The sequence below is a fragment of the Stegostoma tigrinum genome, chromosome 4 (genome assembly GCF_030684315.1).
Source record: "Stegostoma tigrinum isolate sSteTig4 chromosome 4, sSteTig4.hap1, whole genome shotgun sequence".
Lineage (NCBI taxonomy): Eukaryota > Metazoa > Chordata > Chondrichthyes > Orectolobiformes > Stegostomatidae > Stegostoma > Stegostoma tigrinum.
The window spans coordinates 70,103,708-70,120,370 of record NC_081357.1 but is presented as its reverse complement, the minus strand read 5'-3'; the positions used below and the strand labels follow the sequence as shown (position 1 = coordinate 70,120,370).

Below are 16,663 nucleotides of genomic sequence, written 5' to 3'. Positions count from 1 at the left end.
GACAGAACAAGGAGTTATTTCAGAATAACAGGGAGCTTTTCCTTTCGCTGCCAAAGGTTGATTTATTTCCACTTTCTAAATCAAAACAACATACTCAACTTTAACCTATCACACCAGTTAGGCCAATCCATCATTCTCCAGATTAATTGAGGTGTTAAATGCACTTCAGTGTAAAGTGTGAGAGATGTGCCTTACTAGGACAGGCAAGCACTATGACAGGGATAGCAGATGTAAACACCATGCATTTCATGACTATCTAATTACATTCAGCACTGATCAGATCTTCATTCTGAATCTTTTTAGAAATAATGTAAAGAACTGAAAAGCATCCATTATGAATTTCTTCCAAATAGTTGTGGAATTATCCAAAGTCACGGTTCCAGAACAAAGTGCAAGTTATGAATTCCTTAAATTGACTGACAATCTGTGTTTTAATGATGGTGCTTTAACACACAAGGGTGGAAATTTCCTATTGTCCTTGATGCGATCACCTAAATTCTCAATGCTTGAGGGAGAAATCTTGCATAAAATTATGACACCTTGATGTTGCCATGGAGAAAGTCACAATATCTCTAGACGCCAGGACTAATGTTCACATCCCAACATGGGAATAAAAGTTAATTTCAGGAATGATGGCCATGAAACTACCACTGAATGTTGTAAAAACATATTATGTTTATCAAGTGATAATGGGAACTGCTGATGCTGGAGAATCCAAGATAACAAAGTGTGGAGCTGGATGAACACAGCAGGCCAAGCAGCATCTCAGGAGCACAAAACCTGACGTTTCAGGCCTAGACCCTTCATCAGAGAGGGGGATGGGGAGAGGGAACTGGAATAAATAGGGAGAGAGGGGGAGGCGGACCGCAGATGGAGAGAAAACAAAGATAGGTAGAGAGGTAGGGAGGGGATAGGTCAGTCCAGGGAAGATGGACAGGTCAAGGAGGCGGGATGAGGTGGTAGGTAGGAAATGGAGGTGCGGCTTGGAGGTGGGAAGAAGGGATGGGTGAGAGGAAGAACAGGTTAGGGAAGCAGAGACAGGCTGGGCTGGTTTTGGGATGCAGTGCTGCATCACAAAACCAGCCCAGCTCGTCCCCTCCCCCCACTGCATCCCAAAACCAGCCCAGCCTGTCTCTGCTTCCCTAACCTGTTCTTCCTCTCACCCATCCCTTCCTCCCACCTCAAACCGCACCTTCATTTGCTACCTACCACCTCATCCCGCCTCCTTGACCTGTCCATCTTCCCTGGACTGACCTATCCCCTCCCTACCTATACGCTCCTCTCTACGTATCCTGTTTTCTCTCCATCTTTGGTCCGCCTCCCCCCTCTTCCTATTTAGTCCAGTTCCCTTTCCCCATCCCCCTCTCTGAAGGGTCTAGGCCTGAAACGTCAGCTTTTGTGCTCCTGAAATGTTGCTTGGCCTGCTGTGTTCATCCAGCTCCACACTTTGTTATCTTATGTTTATCAAGGTTCTTTAGAATGAAAATCTATCACTGTACCTGGTCTGAGCAACAGATGATTCCACACCCTCAGTAACACAAGAGTTCACCACTCCTCTAAAATAGCCCCACAAGGCATTGAGTTCAAGATCAGTCAGGGATGGGTAACAATATTGGCCTTAACAGAGACCATCACGTTTCATGAAAAAATAACTAAATAAACAAATGCATCTGATGAGATCAACTTCCTCTAAATCAGTGGAACTGCAAAGGCTAGGAGTTCTTGCTTTCATTCGTCAAATAATCCAAACAGTGCATATAAATCTGACGATAAGGGAACACTTAAGTGAAAAGCTATGCTCAGTAAAGAAACTAACAGCATATGATAAATAGATAGCAAGTTGTAGAGCTGAGTGAACACAGCAGGCCAGGCAGCATCAGAGGAGCAGGAAAGCTGATGTTTCAGGTCTGGACCTTCTTCAGAAATGGGGGAAGAGAAGGGGACTCTGAAATAAAGAGACAGTGGGGGAGGCGATGATGGAAGGCGGATAGAGGAGCAGACAGGTGGAGAGAAGACGGACAGGTCAAGGAGGCAGGAATGGAGCCAGTAAAGAGGAGTATAGGTAGGGAGTTGGTCAGTGAGGTGGGATGAGCGGATAGGTGGGAGAAAAGGTCAAGGAGGCGGGGTGAGCTGGGCTGGTTTTGGGATGTGGTTGGGGGTGGGGAGATTTTGAAACTTGTGAAGTCCACATTGAAGCCATTGGGCTGCAGGGTTCCCAAGCAAAATATGAGGTGCTGTTTCTGCAACCTTTGGGCGGCATTGTTGTGGCACAGGAGGCAGCCCAGGATGGACATGTCGTCCAAGGACTGGGAGGGGAAGCTGAAGTGGTTCGTGACAGGGAGGTGCAGTCGCCTGTCATGAACCAAGCATAGGTGTTCCACAAAGCAGTCTCCAAGCCTCCGCTTGGTTTTCCTGATGTAGAGGACAGCAGATACAATATGCCAAATTGGCAGATGTGCAGGTGAAGACCTGTTTAATGTGGAAGGTTTCCTTAGAGCCTGGGCTGGAGCTGACGGGAGAGGTGTAGGGGCAGGTGTAGAACTTCCTGCAGTTGCAGGGATAATAGAGCTAGTAGGGAGGAGTGTGCAGCAGACGAGGAAGTCACATAGAGACCGGTCCCTCCAGAAGGTGGATAAGGGTGGAGAGGGAAAAATGTCCTTGGTAGTGGAGGCAGATTGCAGATGGCATAAACGGCGGAGGATGATGCGTTGGATCGGAGGTTGGTGGGGTGATACTTGAGGAGGAGGGGAATTCTCTCTTTGTTGTTATTGCGGGGAGGGGGTATGAAGGATGAGTTGCAGGATATGCACCCTCCATCATCACCTCCCCCACCTCTCTGTTTATTTCAGTGTTCCCTTCCCCTCCCCCATTTTGAAAGAAGGGTCCAGACCCGAAACGTCAGCTTTCCTGCTTCTCTGATGCTGCTTGGCCTGCTGTGTTCCTCCAAGTCTACACCTTGTTATCTCAGACTCCAGCATCGGCAGTTCCTACTCTCTCTGAGCATACTATGAAATGCTTTGTTTTAAAAGGATGACACTAAAAAAAGGCTAAATGATAGAAAGCAATCTTCCTTCACAACACTGTCTTAAAAACTCCTAAAATATGGTGAATTATATACCAATTATCACTGATGCCTCACTGGCTTGCAAGCAATGCATATTACCATCAAGCCTAGTCAAATTACTCTGCACTCTTGATAAAATAAAGTTTATTATGCTCAATGTCACTACAGAGTGTTTCAATTGCATGACCAAATTACAGTTTTCGACATCATGCTATTAAATAAAATTACGAGTGCCATTTATACAACAACTTCCACTTGATAACATCGTCAAGGCACAGATAATACACACATTAGGATTTTATTTAATGCCTTTCACAACCTGAAGAGTTGGCTAATTAAGTACATTGTGAAGTATACCCAGTGCTGTCATGTAGAAAGATGACATTCTGTTTACATGCATCAGATGTGATAATGATCAGATAAACTGTTTAGGCTGTTGGTCACGTAATAAATATAGTCCAGGACACCAGGATAAATCTCCTGCTAATCCTCAAAACTGAAATATGAAATTTGTTTTTACATCCTTCATGTCTCCTGACACCCAATGTTGCATGTAACTGCGCGTGTGCACAATTCTAGAATCTCTGTAGCATTATGCAGAATTCTGACGGTGTTACATGCAAAAGGATTGCACATACACAGAACAGAAACACTGCGGAAACAAGGGGAGTTCAGTAGCAAGGAAGAATCAGGAGGGTGGGGGAAGAGTGAAGAGTGAATTTAAGCAGTATACCGCGCATAATATATATATAGGTATCAACATACGCAGTTTTAAGGTCTCATCTGAAAGATGGCTACTTTGATTGTATGCTGCTGTGCATGTGTTTCAATTAAATGTCAGCTTAGATTTTGTGCTCAAAGTTTCTGGCACACCATACTGAACATGAATATATTGGAAGTAGATTTATTTGTCCTTTTCTCTCAAACAAATAGTTTGCTGTTTTACCTGTGATGACCTGAATGCTTCACTCCTTTTATATGTCCAATTCCTTTACATCCTGGAGTGGGACATCCTCCTTGCTCAGAAGCTTCCACCAAGTCTAAGGGGCCTGATTGCAGCAAAAAAAAATCCAACTGTTAAATCCACAATCTGTTAATCAACATTTTTATCAGCGCAGTACATGCAGTATCAGGGTTTAGATTCTGACTGAATAATGAAAAGTACATTAGCTTTTACTCCTTTGAATATAATCACTATGCAAAAAGCAAAAACAAGACTCACTCTTTTGAGATGACAGAATATTCTACATTTTATAACTCTACTGCATTTTTCTCCAAACAGAAACACCCAATACAAATCGTTAAAACAAAATCAGCATGAATCTTCCTTTCTGTAAATCAGAGGAATTATGCCATGTAAAGCTAAACCACTGTCAAGAAGCTGAGTGTTAGACTGGAGATCCTCCTGTTTTATATGGGCCACTTGCTCACCTGAATCAATTGTGAAGCCACTTGTGACACTGGAGGATAATCAAGGCACTGTCCTTTCAGAGTCTTTCATTCATCTCTGTATACCCCTTTGGATTTCAGAAATATATTCCAGTTCTTTTGAAAAGCAGCAGGAAGAAAACCGGTTTGATTTGATCCATCATCTAACAGAAAGGCTTGTACCACGTAGGAGTCAGGAAAATAGATTATCAAGCAACAGAAAGGACTAAAAACTGTGCCTGCAAGTTCAACTGCTTTCAAAGATTTACAGAAGCTGAATAATCTAACACTCTCTCTCACTCGTTTAAATATCATAACTAAATGAATGCCAAAGACTTGTAAAAATGTAGACAGACGGGCAACTCTATAATCCCACATTGATACCAGCTTGTGCTGGAGAAAATGTTAGGTTAAACTGCTAAATTAAGTAAAGGAAGCTTCATTAAAGCGTGTCAATTATTCAGCTTTTAGATAGCGTTGAAAGAGACTTTATTTCTAGTTGAAGAAACTACAGCTTTAATAGAATATGATTAGTTTTGTTTTGCCTAATGGATGTTGTCTGTTAAAAGATGATTAAAAGAAGTAACTCGTTTGCAGTCATGTCAACAGCCATATTGACAATGTCTTCATTTTTCACGAATTGAAAAAATCAGCCAATGATGATAAACAAAAAACAACTCGCACTAATATTGACAACACAGTGTGGAGCTGGAGGAACATGGCAGGTCAGGTAGCAGAGGAGCAGGCAAGTTTACATTTCTGGTCGGGACCCTTCTTCAGAAACGTCAACTTTCCTGCTCGTCTGATGCTGCCTGGCCTGCTTGTTCCTCCAGTTCCATGCTGTGTTGTCTTTTACTTCAGCATCTGCAGTTCTTGCTATCGATTGCACTAATATTGCTGTTCCAGTTACCAAGTCAGAACTGCAAAACACCTTACTGCTACAGACAGGTTGAAAGTTTTGAAACAAATCTCTCTTCCTATTCTCATCAACTATCAGTAGATTGTGATTTAGTTCTTCCCCTGTTTTGTAAATAGTGGTGTGTATTTCCTCACTCCCTCTGTGTAAGGGCAATGACTATACTACTTTAAAATTTAAAACAGAAGGGGATTTTATTTCGTACACATGTCAGTGTTGTTGTAGGGGTGGGGACGGTGGGGAGATAGGGAGATAAATTCACAATACAGGTATACTTAAATATACAAAGGGAAGAACAACAAGAATTACATTATTACTCAAGTAGCAACAGCTTAAGTACAAAACAACCAAGGATACCAGTTTATCAGTGTCCTGGAATTTCTTTACGGACTGGTTAATTGGCTACTTGGCAATTCAGGGGTCAGAGACAACTTAAAATTTCTGCAAGCATCTTATGACGCATATTGCTGAAATATAATTACTGCTTTGACAAATGAAGGTTGACTACTTGAAGACAGCACAAAAAAGGCTTTGCCTGCTTTTTATGAGTCAGAGTTTTCAGTCAGAGATAGCAGTCAGGGGATTTGAGATTGTAACTAGATACTATAAAGCAGCATTGACACCTTAAGTGACCACTATTTCAAAACTGAACAGTCAAAGGACAGCTGTGATCAAGCTTCTTGAAGTGGTCATGGCAGTGGGGGGACAGTGGCCAAACGTTAGAGGTCAAGTCGGATATCATCAATACATCGTCTCATAGGATAGGGATAACGTAATTCTATCAGATTGAGAATTTCTCAGGAATGATCTGGTTCTGAGGCAATTTTCAACACAACAGTTATCATTCCAGTTCCATGGGGAAGTACATGAGGTATAGACTGTCTAGGTGACAGACTTCTGAGAAGCTTTGGAAACTGCTGGCTAAGTCCAGACACATGATTAAACAACCCAAAAGATGGTTACTAAAATTAGCTTGTAAAACATTCATAAATATAAATATAGTAATATATTGAAACTATTTTGCTTTAAAAATAAATTTGTGATATTAGTGAAAAATTCTTCTGGCTCGTGTAGATTATAAAAGTCAAAATTCCAGATGGCTTTGAACTCTTCCAACTCCTAGAAATCCCATGATCATGACAATACTGATAAACTTTCCACTGATTGCCTAGTCCGTAGATGTTAGGAAACTCTTCAGCAGAGTCACCTGGAGTTGGAACACCAAGAACCCCACACAGCCTTCCGTAACTGCTACACCAACACACAGTTCATCAGTTGCAGATTTGAAGCTTCAGCTGACAAAGTTAGCATCACTACAATCCTTAAAATAAAACAATGCTGGAGACCTGAAACAAAAACAAATTTCTGAAGAAACTCAGCAGGTCTGGCAGCATGAGTGGGAAGAAAGTAGAGTCAACATTTTGAGTCCGGCAACTCTTCAAAGTCCGTGCCAAGAACGAGTGTATGCACTCTTCTGATGTGAGAAGTGTGCAGCTCTGCAGCTAGCGCATATCAAGCAGGGGCCAATCTGAAGACACCCTGCACTTACTGCCTGCCATAGGTATATTGGAAGGATTTGCAGTTTGTAATCAATCTGTTTGGCCAGGTTATGAACATATCTTCCATGAATGTTCAAATATCTGACCTCCAGAATGCGAAGGTTTATTCTAATTTCCAATAATGCACATTGCAACATATATCATCTTTTCAAGTTTGGGACTCAGGTATCCACCTTCAGCACAGTTGAACCACACTCTCAACATGATGTTCCACGAATCTCCTGGACAATGTTATACGCCAGCCAAACTTATAATGAATTATTTAATCCAGGTCCTCAAATGATTTCACAAAGAAACTAAACCATTATTTGATTCTTCAAGCTCAATTATTGATCAATATAAGTCAGACCTCTGACTTTCTTCAAACCATATCCCCTTTATATAAGGACTCTACCTCACAGCTTGCACCTGGAACCTATATATGTTTTATTTATATGCTGCCTTCTGGATTAAATATCTAATTGTTGCTTTCTTGTATGACAGAGCACTTACTTGACAACAAAATACTTCTACAAGGAAGCATTGAATGCATTCAGATCTATTTTCAATCAAGATATATTGTGCTGCTGATGCTGTCTACATTCACTAGGTTACTCCTTCCTTTTAAATGTGACACAGAACCCAGGGTGTCAAAACGTGATGTGTGTTAGGTGCTTCACTTTTGAGATGGACATACAGTGAATCCAAAACTACCTCAAAAGAAAAACAAAAAAGTTTGATACTAGAGTCTGTGATTACTTTGAACAATGGCAAGGTTCAAGAAATAACGAATGCTGAAGATTTACTATCTTACTATTGTTAACTCTGAATCAAAGACTCTGCTGAAATTATTCTTATATTTTCTCCGTAAAACGTAAGTTAATGTGCTTTAGAAAATATATTATCCAAAACAAAGTGTCAGTTCAAACATTATGATTATTTTTCAATCTCCTGGCCAGTGATCTTCAGATAGTGGCCTATAAATATTTCCCAAGATTATCCAGTTTCATTAAATCTGGGAGAGTTGCAATTTTAACAGTGATGCAAGTTGTCTTCAATGCCAAAGGCCAAACTTTGCACAATCAAACTTAAAAACTGCAAAATGCGAACACGTATAACTATACTCATATTAAATATATCCCAAAAGATGATAGATACATTCACAAACACAGCTAGAACAATATTATTTTGTTTGTCCCTGTTGGGATAACCATTACCCAGCAGTGTTACAAGTGATTTGATTGAGGCTAATCTTCTATTACTGCCAACCATCAGCTATCAGACTTCCAGATTTATCTTGTGTATCAAATACATGGTATTGTAGATGTGGAGAAGGTGCCAGGGAGCATACTGGAAACAAACACGGGCAAAAGCAGGGATATAGATACTCTGCCAATCTTAAAAGATATTTTCTAATCAACCTGTTCAGACACACAATTATAAACCTCTGGTGCAAGTGGGAAATGAACACGGGTGCCTGGTCTGAGATGTAGGGCCACTACCACTGCACCACAGGAGCCCGACTTTACTGGTATAATTTAAAAAAATGTTGCAGATGACCAAATGGTAACTGATCAAATTAACAACATGGTCTGCAGGTGAGAGCGCACGTAAATAATGTGAAGTGGGGGGGGAGGCTCAGCCTCAACTATGTGAATGGAACTGGGCTGTCAATACAGTTTGGAAGCTTCGAGGTGTTACAACTTGGGCTGGAACAGGCCAGAGAGAACATTTGGGCACAGGGTAAGAAAACACTGGGGATACAATCAGAGTCAGGGAATGCTGGAGGCCTGCTTGTGAGACCAGAGCTGTATGGTTTTACAAATGGCCATCTGCAAAGGGAAAGTTGTGGTATATTTTGTTTTGTTGAGCTTCCTTTACTTATTTTATTAGAAAAATATTTCATAGAAGGAGCTTACTGATAGGTGGTTGAAGAGGGTGTCCAGTTTTAGCACACCAGCCTGCAGGATGGATATCAGGACTATCAGCATCAATCCAGTAATCATAATCATAGTTCCAGCCATCAAAATGTATCTAGATAAACAATGAGAAGAATACAGTCAAACTTAAAAATACTAGGATATTAGAGTAATTGAATTTTTCACTAGACATAAACAAAAAAGAAGAATAAGCCGCTCGGCCCTTCGAACGCCTTCTGCCCTTCAAAGAGACCATGGCTGATCTGATCCTCAACTCTTCTTTCCTGCATTATCCCGACAATCTTTCATTCACTTGGTAATCAAGAATCTACCACCGATTTTAAAAACATTTCATGATTCGGCATTCACTGCCTTTTGAAGGAAATTCCAAACATTCATGCTTCTTTCATTTTTCTAATGCAGTTTGATCAAATTGGGTTCCTTGACAATGTATTGTGCTGCATCTCTCTAAGTATAGTTCTATATGGCCTTTCACTACAAACTGCTGTAATTATCTCCTTGTTATCTTTATCATCTTAAATAAGCAATCACATTTTTAAACTATGACTCGAACTTGAGTTTAAGATTCTTCAACACGTGGAAACATCCTTTTAACACCCACCTCAAGAGCCACTTCTGACTCTTGTGAACTCGAGGATACATGCCTAGTCCATCTAGTGTTTCCTCATTCCACGTGTTAGCCTAATAAACTTTCTCTGAACTGCTTTTCAACACATTAACGTACATAGAAATGGCAAGCTATTTAAATGCACTGCCCTGTAAATATTGAAAAAAAAACAATTGCCTGCGACTGAATTGAAAAATAATCTGTTCCAGCACTTCTACAGCTGTTTGTTGACAAAATTCCCAATGTTATCATTACTGCATTATTAATGCATGATTGCTGTCTTTGGTGAAATCACTTACAAAGCAAGAAGTTCACAGTTTTACTGCCATCTCAGAGGTTAAATTTCTGAGCTGTCTGTGGCTAATGAACACTGTTATTTGTTCATAAAAGAAATTATGTAATACATAAAGTTAAATTATTGAATGGGCTGTTGTGAATGCGAATGCTTCATATGTATCACTTATATGCTTACACAGTGAAATTTGTAATAGATATTAGAACATTAGTTTCTATTTATAGGACAAATGATGATGAGAGTTAGAATGAGTTGGCACTAAGTTGGCATAGGGCTACAATGAACCACAGGGATGGATGGGGTACGAGTATTATCAAAATGAGTATCGAATGGGGAAGTGGGGGAGGTTAGAACTGGAGGGCTTTAAGATAGCAACGAAGACTAGCCTTTTAAACAACCTTTCTTGCTGCTCGGCATCCCTGTTGGCCAAGGCCAATCTGGATTCAGGATTAGTGAGCATATTATGTGAAATATACTCACTTTTTTAAAAAAGCTCTTTTGTGTTTTCATGTTGCTGATGCTCACTCTCATTCAGTAACTTCTTACAGTTTGTGTCTCACTTAATTCACCACTTACACATACTTCCCTGGAAAGATGGCAAGGTACCAAAGGAAATCTTCCATTTTCCTTTTTTTTAAAATTCTTGAAAGGCTTGAATTCAACATTTCAAATTATTTTACTTTTTTAAAAAAAAGTCAAATTCGGATGAGGAAGGACACTGATTTCACCTCCTTTTGTTCAGGTATCAGTAATTAGTACATTTTTTCCAAAAAATTGACAAACAGATGAAACAGTAGTAATTTGGAAGCACGCAAAAAAAGAACACTACGTAAAATCAGAATCATGAGAAACTCAACAGTAAAATTTAACTAGTCTCTATTCTTTCAGGAAGTGGGTACAGGCTTAAAATCCAGGCTCAGTGCAATTTAATCATTTAGGTACTAAAGAAGGTTGTGCACAGTACATGTGCTTCAAACAATAAGTTTGGAAAGAACTAACTGTGTTGCTTCAGACAAGCGGAAAACCCATTTGTTTCAGAGACCTTGAAGGAACAATGCCCCAGAATCAGCTCTTCTCCTAATCATGCCCATTCTCACACTGCTCTGCATTTCTGGCTGTCTCTTCCAAACCTGGCTTCTCCAGAAATGTGGATAATAAAGTGTGAAGCTGGGTGAACACAGCAGGCCCAGCAGCATCTCAGGAGCACAAAAGCTGACGTTTCGGGCCTAGACCCTTCATCAGAGAAGGGGATGGGGTGAGGGTTCTGGAATAAATAGGGAGGGGGGGGGAGGCGGACTGAAGATGGAGAGAAAAGAAGATAGGTGGAGAGGAGAGTATAGGTGGGGAGGTAGGGAGGGGATAGGTCAGTCCAGGGAAGACGGACAGGTCAAGGAGGTGGGATGAGGTTAGTAGGTAGGAAATGGAGGTGCGGCTTGGGGTGGGAGGAAGGGATGGGTGAGAGGAAGAACAGGTTAGGGAGGCAGGGACAGGCTGGGCTGGTTTTGGGATGCAGTGGGGGAAGGGGAGATTTTGAAGTTGGTGAAGTCCACATTGATACCATTGGGCTGCAGGGTTCCCAAGCGGAATATGAGTTGCTGTTCCTGCAACCTTCGGGTGGCATCATTGTGGCACTGCAGGAGGCCCAGGACGGACATGTTGTCTAAAGAATGGGAGGGGGAGTTAAAATGGTTCACGACTGGGAGATGCAGTTGTTTATTGCGAACCAAGCGGAGGTGTTCTGCAAAGCAGTCCCCAAGCCTCCGCTTGGTTTCCCCAATGTAGAGGTAGCCACACCGGGTACAATGGATACAGTATACCACATTGGCAGATGTGCAGGTGAGCCTCTGCTTAATATCGAAAGTCATCTTGGGGCCTGGGACAGGGGTGAGGGAGGGCAAGTGTAGCACATCCTGCGGTTGCAGGGGAAGGTGCCGGGTGTGGTGGGGTTGGAGGGCAGCGTGGAGCGAACAAGGGAGTCACGGAGAGTGTGGCTGGAAAGCAGACGAGGGTGGGGATGGAAAATTGTCTTGGGTGGTGGGGTCGGATTGTAGATGGCGGAAGTGTCGGAGGATGATGCGTTGTATCCGGAGGTTGGTGGGGTGGTGTGACAGAACGAGGGGGATCCTCTTTGGGCGGTTGTGGTGGGGGCAGGGTGTGAGGGATGTGTTGCGGGAAATGCGGGAGACGCGGTCAAGGGCGTTCTCGGCCACCGCGCAGGGCATGTTGCGGTCCTTGAAGAACTTGGACATCTGGGATGTGCGGGAGTGGAATGCCTCATCCTGGGAGCAGATGTGGCGGAGGCGGAGGAATTGGGAATAGGGGATGGAATTTTTGCAGGAGGGTGGGTGGGAGGAGGTGTATTCTAGGTAGCTGTGGGAGTCAGTGGGCTTGAAATGGACATCAGTTACAAGCTGGTTGCCCGAGATGGAGACTAAGACGTCCAGGAAGGTTAGGGATGAGTTGAAGATGGCCCAGGTGAACTGAAGGTTGGGGTGGAAGGTGTTGGTGAAGTGGATGAACTGTTCGAGCTCCTCTGGGGAGCAAGAGGCGGCGCCGATACAGTCATCAATTTAACGGAGGAAGAGGTGGGGTTTGGGGCCTGTGTAGGAGCGGAAGAGGGACTGTTTCACGTAACCTACAAAGAAGCAGGCATAACTGGGGCCCATGGCCACCCGCTTTGTCTGTAGGAAGTGGGAGGAATCGAACGGGAAGTTGTTGAGGGTGAGGACGAGTTCGGCTAGGCGGATGAGGGGTGTCGGTGGAGGGGGACTGGTCGGGCCTGCAGGACAGGAAGAAGCGGAGGGCCTTGAGGCCATCTGCATGCGAAATACAGGTGTACAGGGACTGGACGTCCATGGTGAAAATGAAGTGTTGGGGGCTGGGGAATTAGAAGTCCTGGAGGAGGTGGAGGGTGTGGGTGGTGTCACGGACATAGGCAGGGAGTTCCTGGACCAAAGGGGAGAAAATGGAGTCCAGATAGGTGGAGATGAGTTCGGTGGGGCAGGAACAGACTGAGACAATGGGTCGACCAGCACAGGCAGGTTTTTGGATTTTGAGAAGGAGATAGAAACGGGCCGTGCGGGGTTGGGGAATAATAAGGTTGGAGGCTGTGGGTGGGAGGTCCCTTGAGGTGATGAGGTCATGAATGGTGTTGGAGATGAAGGTTTGATGCTCGGGGGTGGGGTCATGATCAAGGGGGCGGTAGGAGGTGGTGTCGGAGAGTTGGCATTTGGGCTTGGCGACGTAGAGGTCAGTGCGCCATGCTACCACTGCGCCACCCTTGTCTGCGGGTTTGATGGTGAGGTTGGGGTGAAAGTAACCACCACATTTCTCCAGAAGAGTTGCCAGATCAGGGACAGCCAGGTTGGAATCGGTGGATGTGAAAATTGGGATTCCAAGGTATTAGTCAGGGGTAGTCAGATGTAGCCAGGGGTCATGGGGAAAGGCAGGGGGTTGCAGGGTGGCGGTGGAGAATTCAGGGCTGTCACCGAGAAGGATTTTGGGATCACACCTATAGATAGTCTGCAGCTTGATGAAGAGGAATTTTCTGTCTAACATTTCCTAAAATGAAATAAGTTGGAACAAACTAAAAAAAGGTTCCAACTCTAGTTAAAAAGGCTCCTGAAAAACAGTAGAATTGCCTGTCAGAAGATCAACCTTCCTGGGAAATTCCCACAGAGGTCAATGTCTCAGAACCTTTGTGGGGTCCACGTGTACATCTTGGCTCTTCTGTCTGGTGTCCAACGGACCTGAAGGTCTGGACCAATGATAACTTATTTTAAAAAAAGGCAACTTGCTGTATAATTTTTATTATGTGGAACAGTTCATTTATTTTTGTACAAAGAAATTCTACTTAGAAAAGCGATGAATATTCAATATTCAGAAAACATTTTGAACTGGTGAGATGAAGATAACACATTGCCACCTCGTGGTTAGAAGCTGTAATTTCACAAAATAGGAGACTGTTAACAGGACTGTAAGCACAGTAAAAAAAAGGACTAATACCAACATGGAGGTCTGACCAACGTGAGAAACAAGATCTTGTACAGACAATATGTACTCAATATATTGTTTTTAACAAATAATACGTTGGTGCATTAGGGAATGAGATGGTTTAGGATACTGAGAAACCATTTGATCTTTCAAGTAAAAACAGGTTTAATGAGTTGCGTACATCTTTATGAGTTACGGCATTCTGAATTCTGCTTCTCATGGGTTCTGCCTCTAACACAAAACACATTAATTAATAATTACACTCAAATGACTTCTAAGAAATCTAGGGTATTCATCACACGTTTCACTCAAAAACATCCATTTATATAGCACCTGTTGGGACTCTGAGGTGTCTGTGTTTCACAGCCAATGCCACACTTTTTTAAAAAGTGTGGTCAGTTTTGCAACATAAGAAAAAAGAACAGCACAGACTGCCAGGTCCCATAAACAATCAAAATAAATAATCAAATGATTAGTTGCCAGTTATGTTAATTTATGCTGATCTTCAATTATTAGCATGAGGTTTGTTGGGCCTACTTAAAGGGACAGCTAAGGCCCTGGTTATTGTCTAAGCTAAAAGAATCTGTCAGAGCAGCAATCCTATTCTTCTGCACTGAAATGTCAACCTGACTGGGAGTGTGGGACTCCAAAGCTGTCCTTTCCAGTAACAAAAGAGCTGTGACAACGCAGTACAATAAAGCCAATGTCCATTAAAATTAAGCTCACAATGGGACTTTTTAAAAAGGTTTACTTTCAGCCACAAACCAAGCCACGCCCCTAATGCTGTCTCCATTTAATGAGTAATGGCAAAACTGGGACTATGAACTGTAGTCAATTTTACCACACCTCAAATGGGTACTACCATTTCTATCCAGCATGGAAAAGGGATAGAAACAAGATTTTGTCAATTAGCATGATTCAGAACCGTGTTGCTCATTTCATTTACCCATTGAACCAGTTGATTCACCATTTTTAAACCACAACCACTTAATAAATCACAAGTCAATCTAAATGACTAGGTATTTCAGACACAACATCAAGGCAATCCAAATTCCATATGCAATAACATACCTTTGCTCTGTGATCATCTGTGTCTACAACTGTTGCTACTCTAATCAGCATCGGATTCCGCTTATCAACAGCCTCAAGTTTCATGTTTGGTAGAAATCCATGGATGGGACGCTGAAACAATACAGATCACTGGTTTGCAAATTATTTTGCACAGGCAGCCTTGACAAGACTTGATGGATAGGTAAAATTCCATACTCTCAAGTTTTAATTTTGAACTGTGTATAGCAGACATAAAATATTAAAGTTGGAACTTAACACTCGCATTCAAAGATACACCGAATTTTATTCTAGAACAAAACATTGTACTAAAAACAATCCTTAATTTTTAGATAAGATGCTGCATGAGTTGAGCAGGATGAGAATTTGCTTAAACATTAGGGAATTAAATTTACCAATGTAAGAACTCAGAGCACCAATAGGCAATTTAGCTTCTCAAACCTGCTCTGCCGTTCAGCATGATCATGGCAGGGGTTGATTCAGCTCAGTTGGCTTGGATGGTTGGTTTGCTAAGCAGTGTGATGCAGACAGCGTAGTAATTCCTGCACCAGCTGAGGCTGAGAAGATGAGTCCTTCACAGTTACCCCTCCCCAGAGGTTTGGTGGCCCTCTGGTTAAATCATCAACAGTCATCCCTCTTTAATGAGAGCGCAGCCGTATGGCCTGGTAAAACCATGGTGACTTGACTTGATGATCATAGCTGATCTCATCTCAGCATGAACTCCGCTTTCTTGCTTGCTGCCCAGAACCCTTCAGCCCATTACTAATTAAAAATCGATCTTCTCAAATTTATTCAGTATCTCAAAATCCACTGAACTTTGGGTTAGTGAATTTCACAAATTCACAACTCTTTCAGAGGTCATGGCACCTCATCACTGTTTTAAATCTGCTATACTTTAGCCTAAAACTATGACCTCTCATTCTAGATTGCCTCACTATGGGGGGGGGGGGGGGGGGGGGGGTGGAACTGCTGCACGTCTACTTTGTCAGTTCCCTTTAATATCTTATACACCTCAATTACACCTTCTCTCATTCTTCTATAGTCCAGACAATACAGGCCTAAATTGGTCAATCTGATTTCATCAAATAAATCTCTCACCTTTAGAATTAATCCAGTGAATCTCCTCTGAACTGTCACCAAAGCATCTGCTCCCACGATAAGACATTCCACTCCCGCACATCCCAGATGTCCAAGTTCTTTAAGGACCGCAACTTCCCCCCCCACGGTGATTGAGAACGCCCTTGACCGCGTCTCCCGCATTTCCCGCGACACATCCCTCACACCCCGCCCCCGCCACAACCGCCCCAAGAGGATCCCCCTCGTTCTCACACACCACCCTACCAACCTCCGGATACAACGCATTATCCTCCGACACTTCCGCCATTTACAATCCGACCCCACCACCCAAGACATTTTTCCATCCCCACCCCTGTCTGCTTTCCGGAGAGACCACTCTCTCCGTGACTCCCTTGTTCGCTCCACACTGCCCTCCAACCCCACCACACCCGGCACCTTCCCCTGCAACCGCAGGAAATGCTACACTTGTCCCCACACCTCCTCCCTCACCCCCATCCCAGGCCCCAAGATGACATTCCACATTAAGCAGAGGTTCACCTGCACATCTGCCAATGTGGTATACTGCATCCACTGTACCCGGTGCGGCTTTCTCTACATTGGGGAAACCAAGCGGAGGCTTGGGGACCGCTTTGCAGAACACCTCCGCTCAGTTCGCAACAAACAACTGCACCTCCCAGTCGCAAACCATTTCCACTCCCCCTCCCATTCTCTTGATGACATGTCCATCATGGGCCTCC

The 16,663-nt window shown here is 43.0% G+C and overlaps 1 protein-coding gene across 1 annotated transcript in view; it reads right to left on the bottom strand.

The window, feature by feature from the left end:
• Nucleotides 1–16,663, bottom strand: part of l3mbtl3 (L3MBTL histone methyl-lysine binding protein 3) — a 151,587-nt gene that overhangs the window by 64,993 nt on the left and 69,931 nt on the right. The window contains exons 14-16 of the mRNA XM_048531981.2: nt 14,853–14,963; nt 8,866–8,980; nt 4,011–4,113 (exon numbers count right to left, since the gene is read on the bottom strand). Of these exons, the coding sequence (XP_048387938.2) occupies nt 4,011–4,113; nt 8,866–8,980; nt 14,853–14,963 (329 nt within the window). The remainder of the gene's footprint in view (nt 1–4,010; nt 4,114–8,865; nt 8,981–14,852; nt 14,964–16,663) is intronic.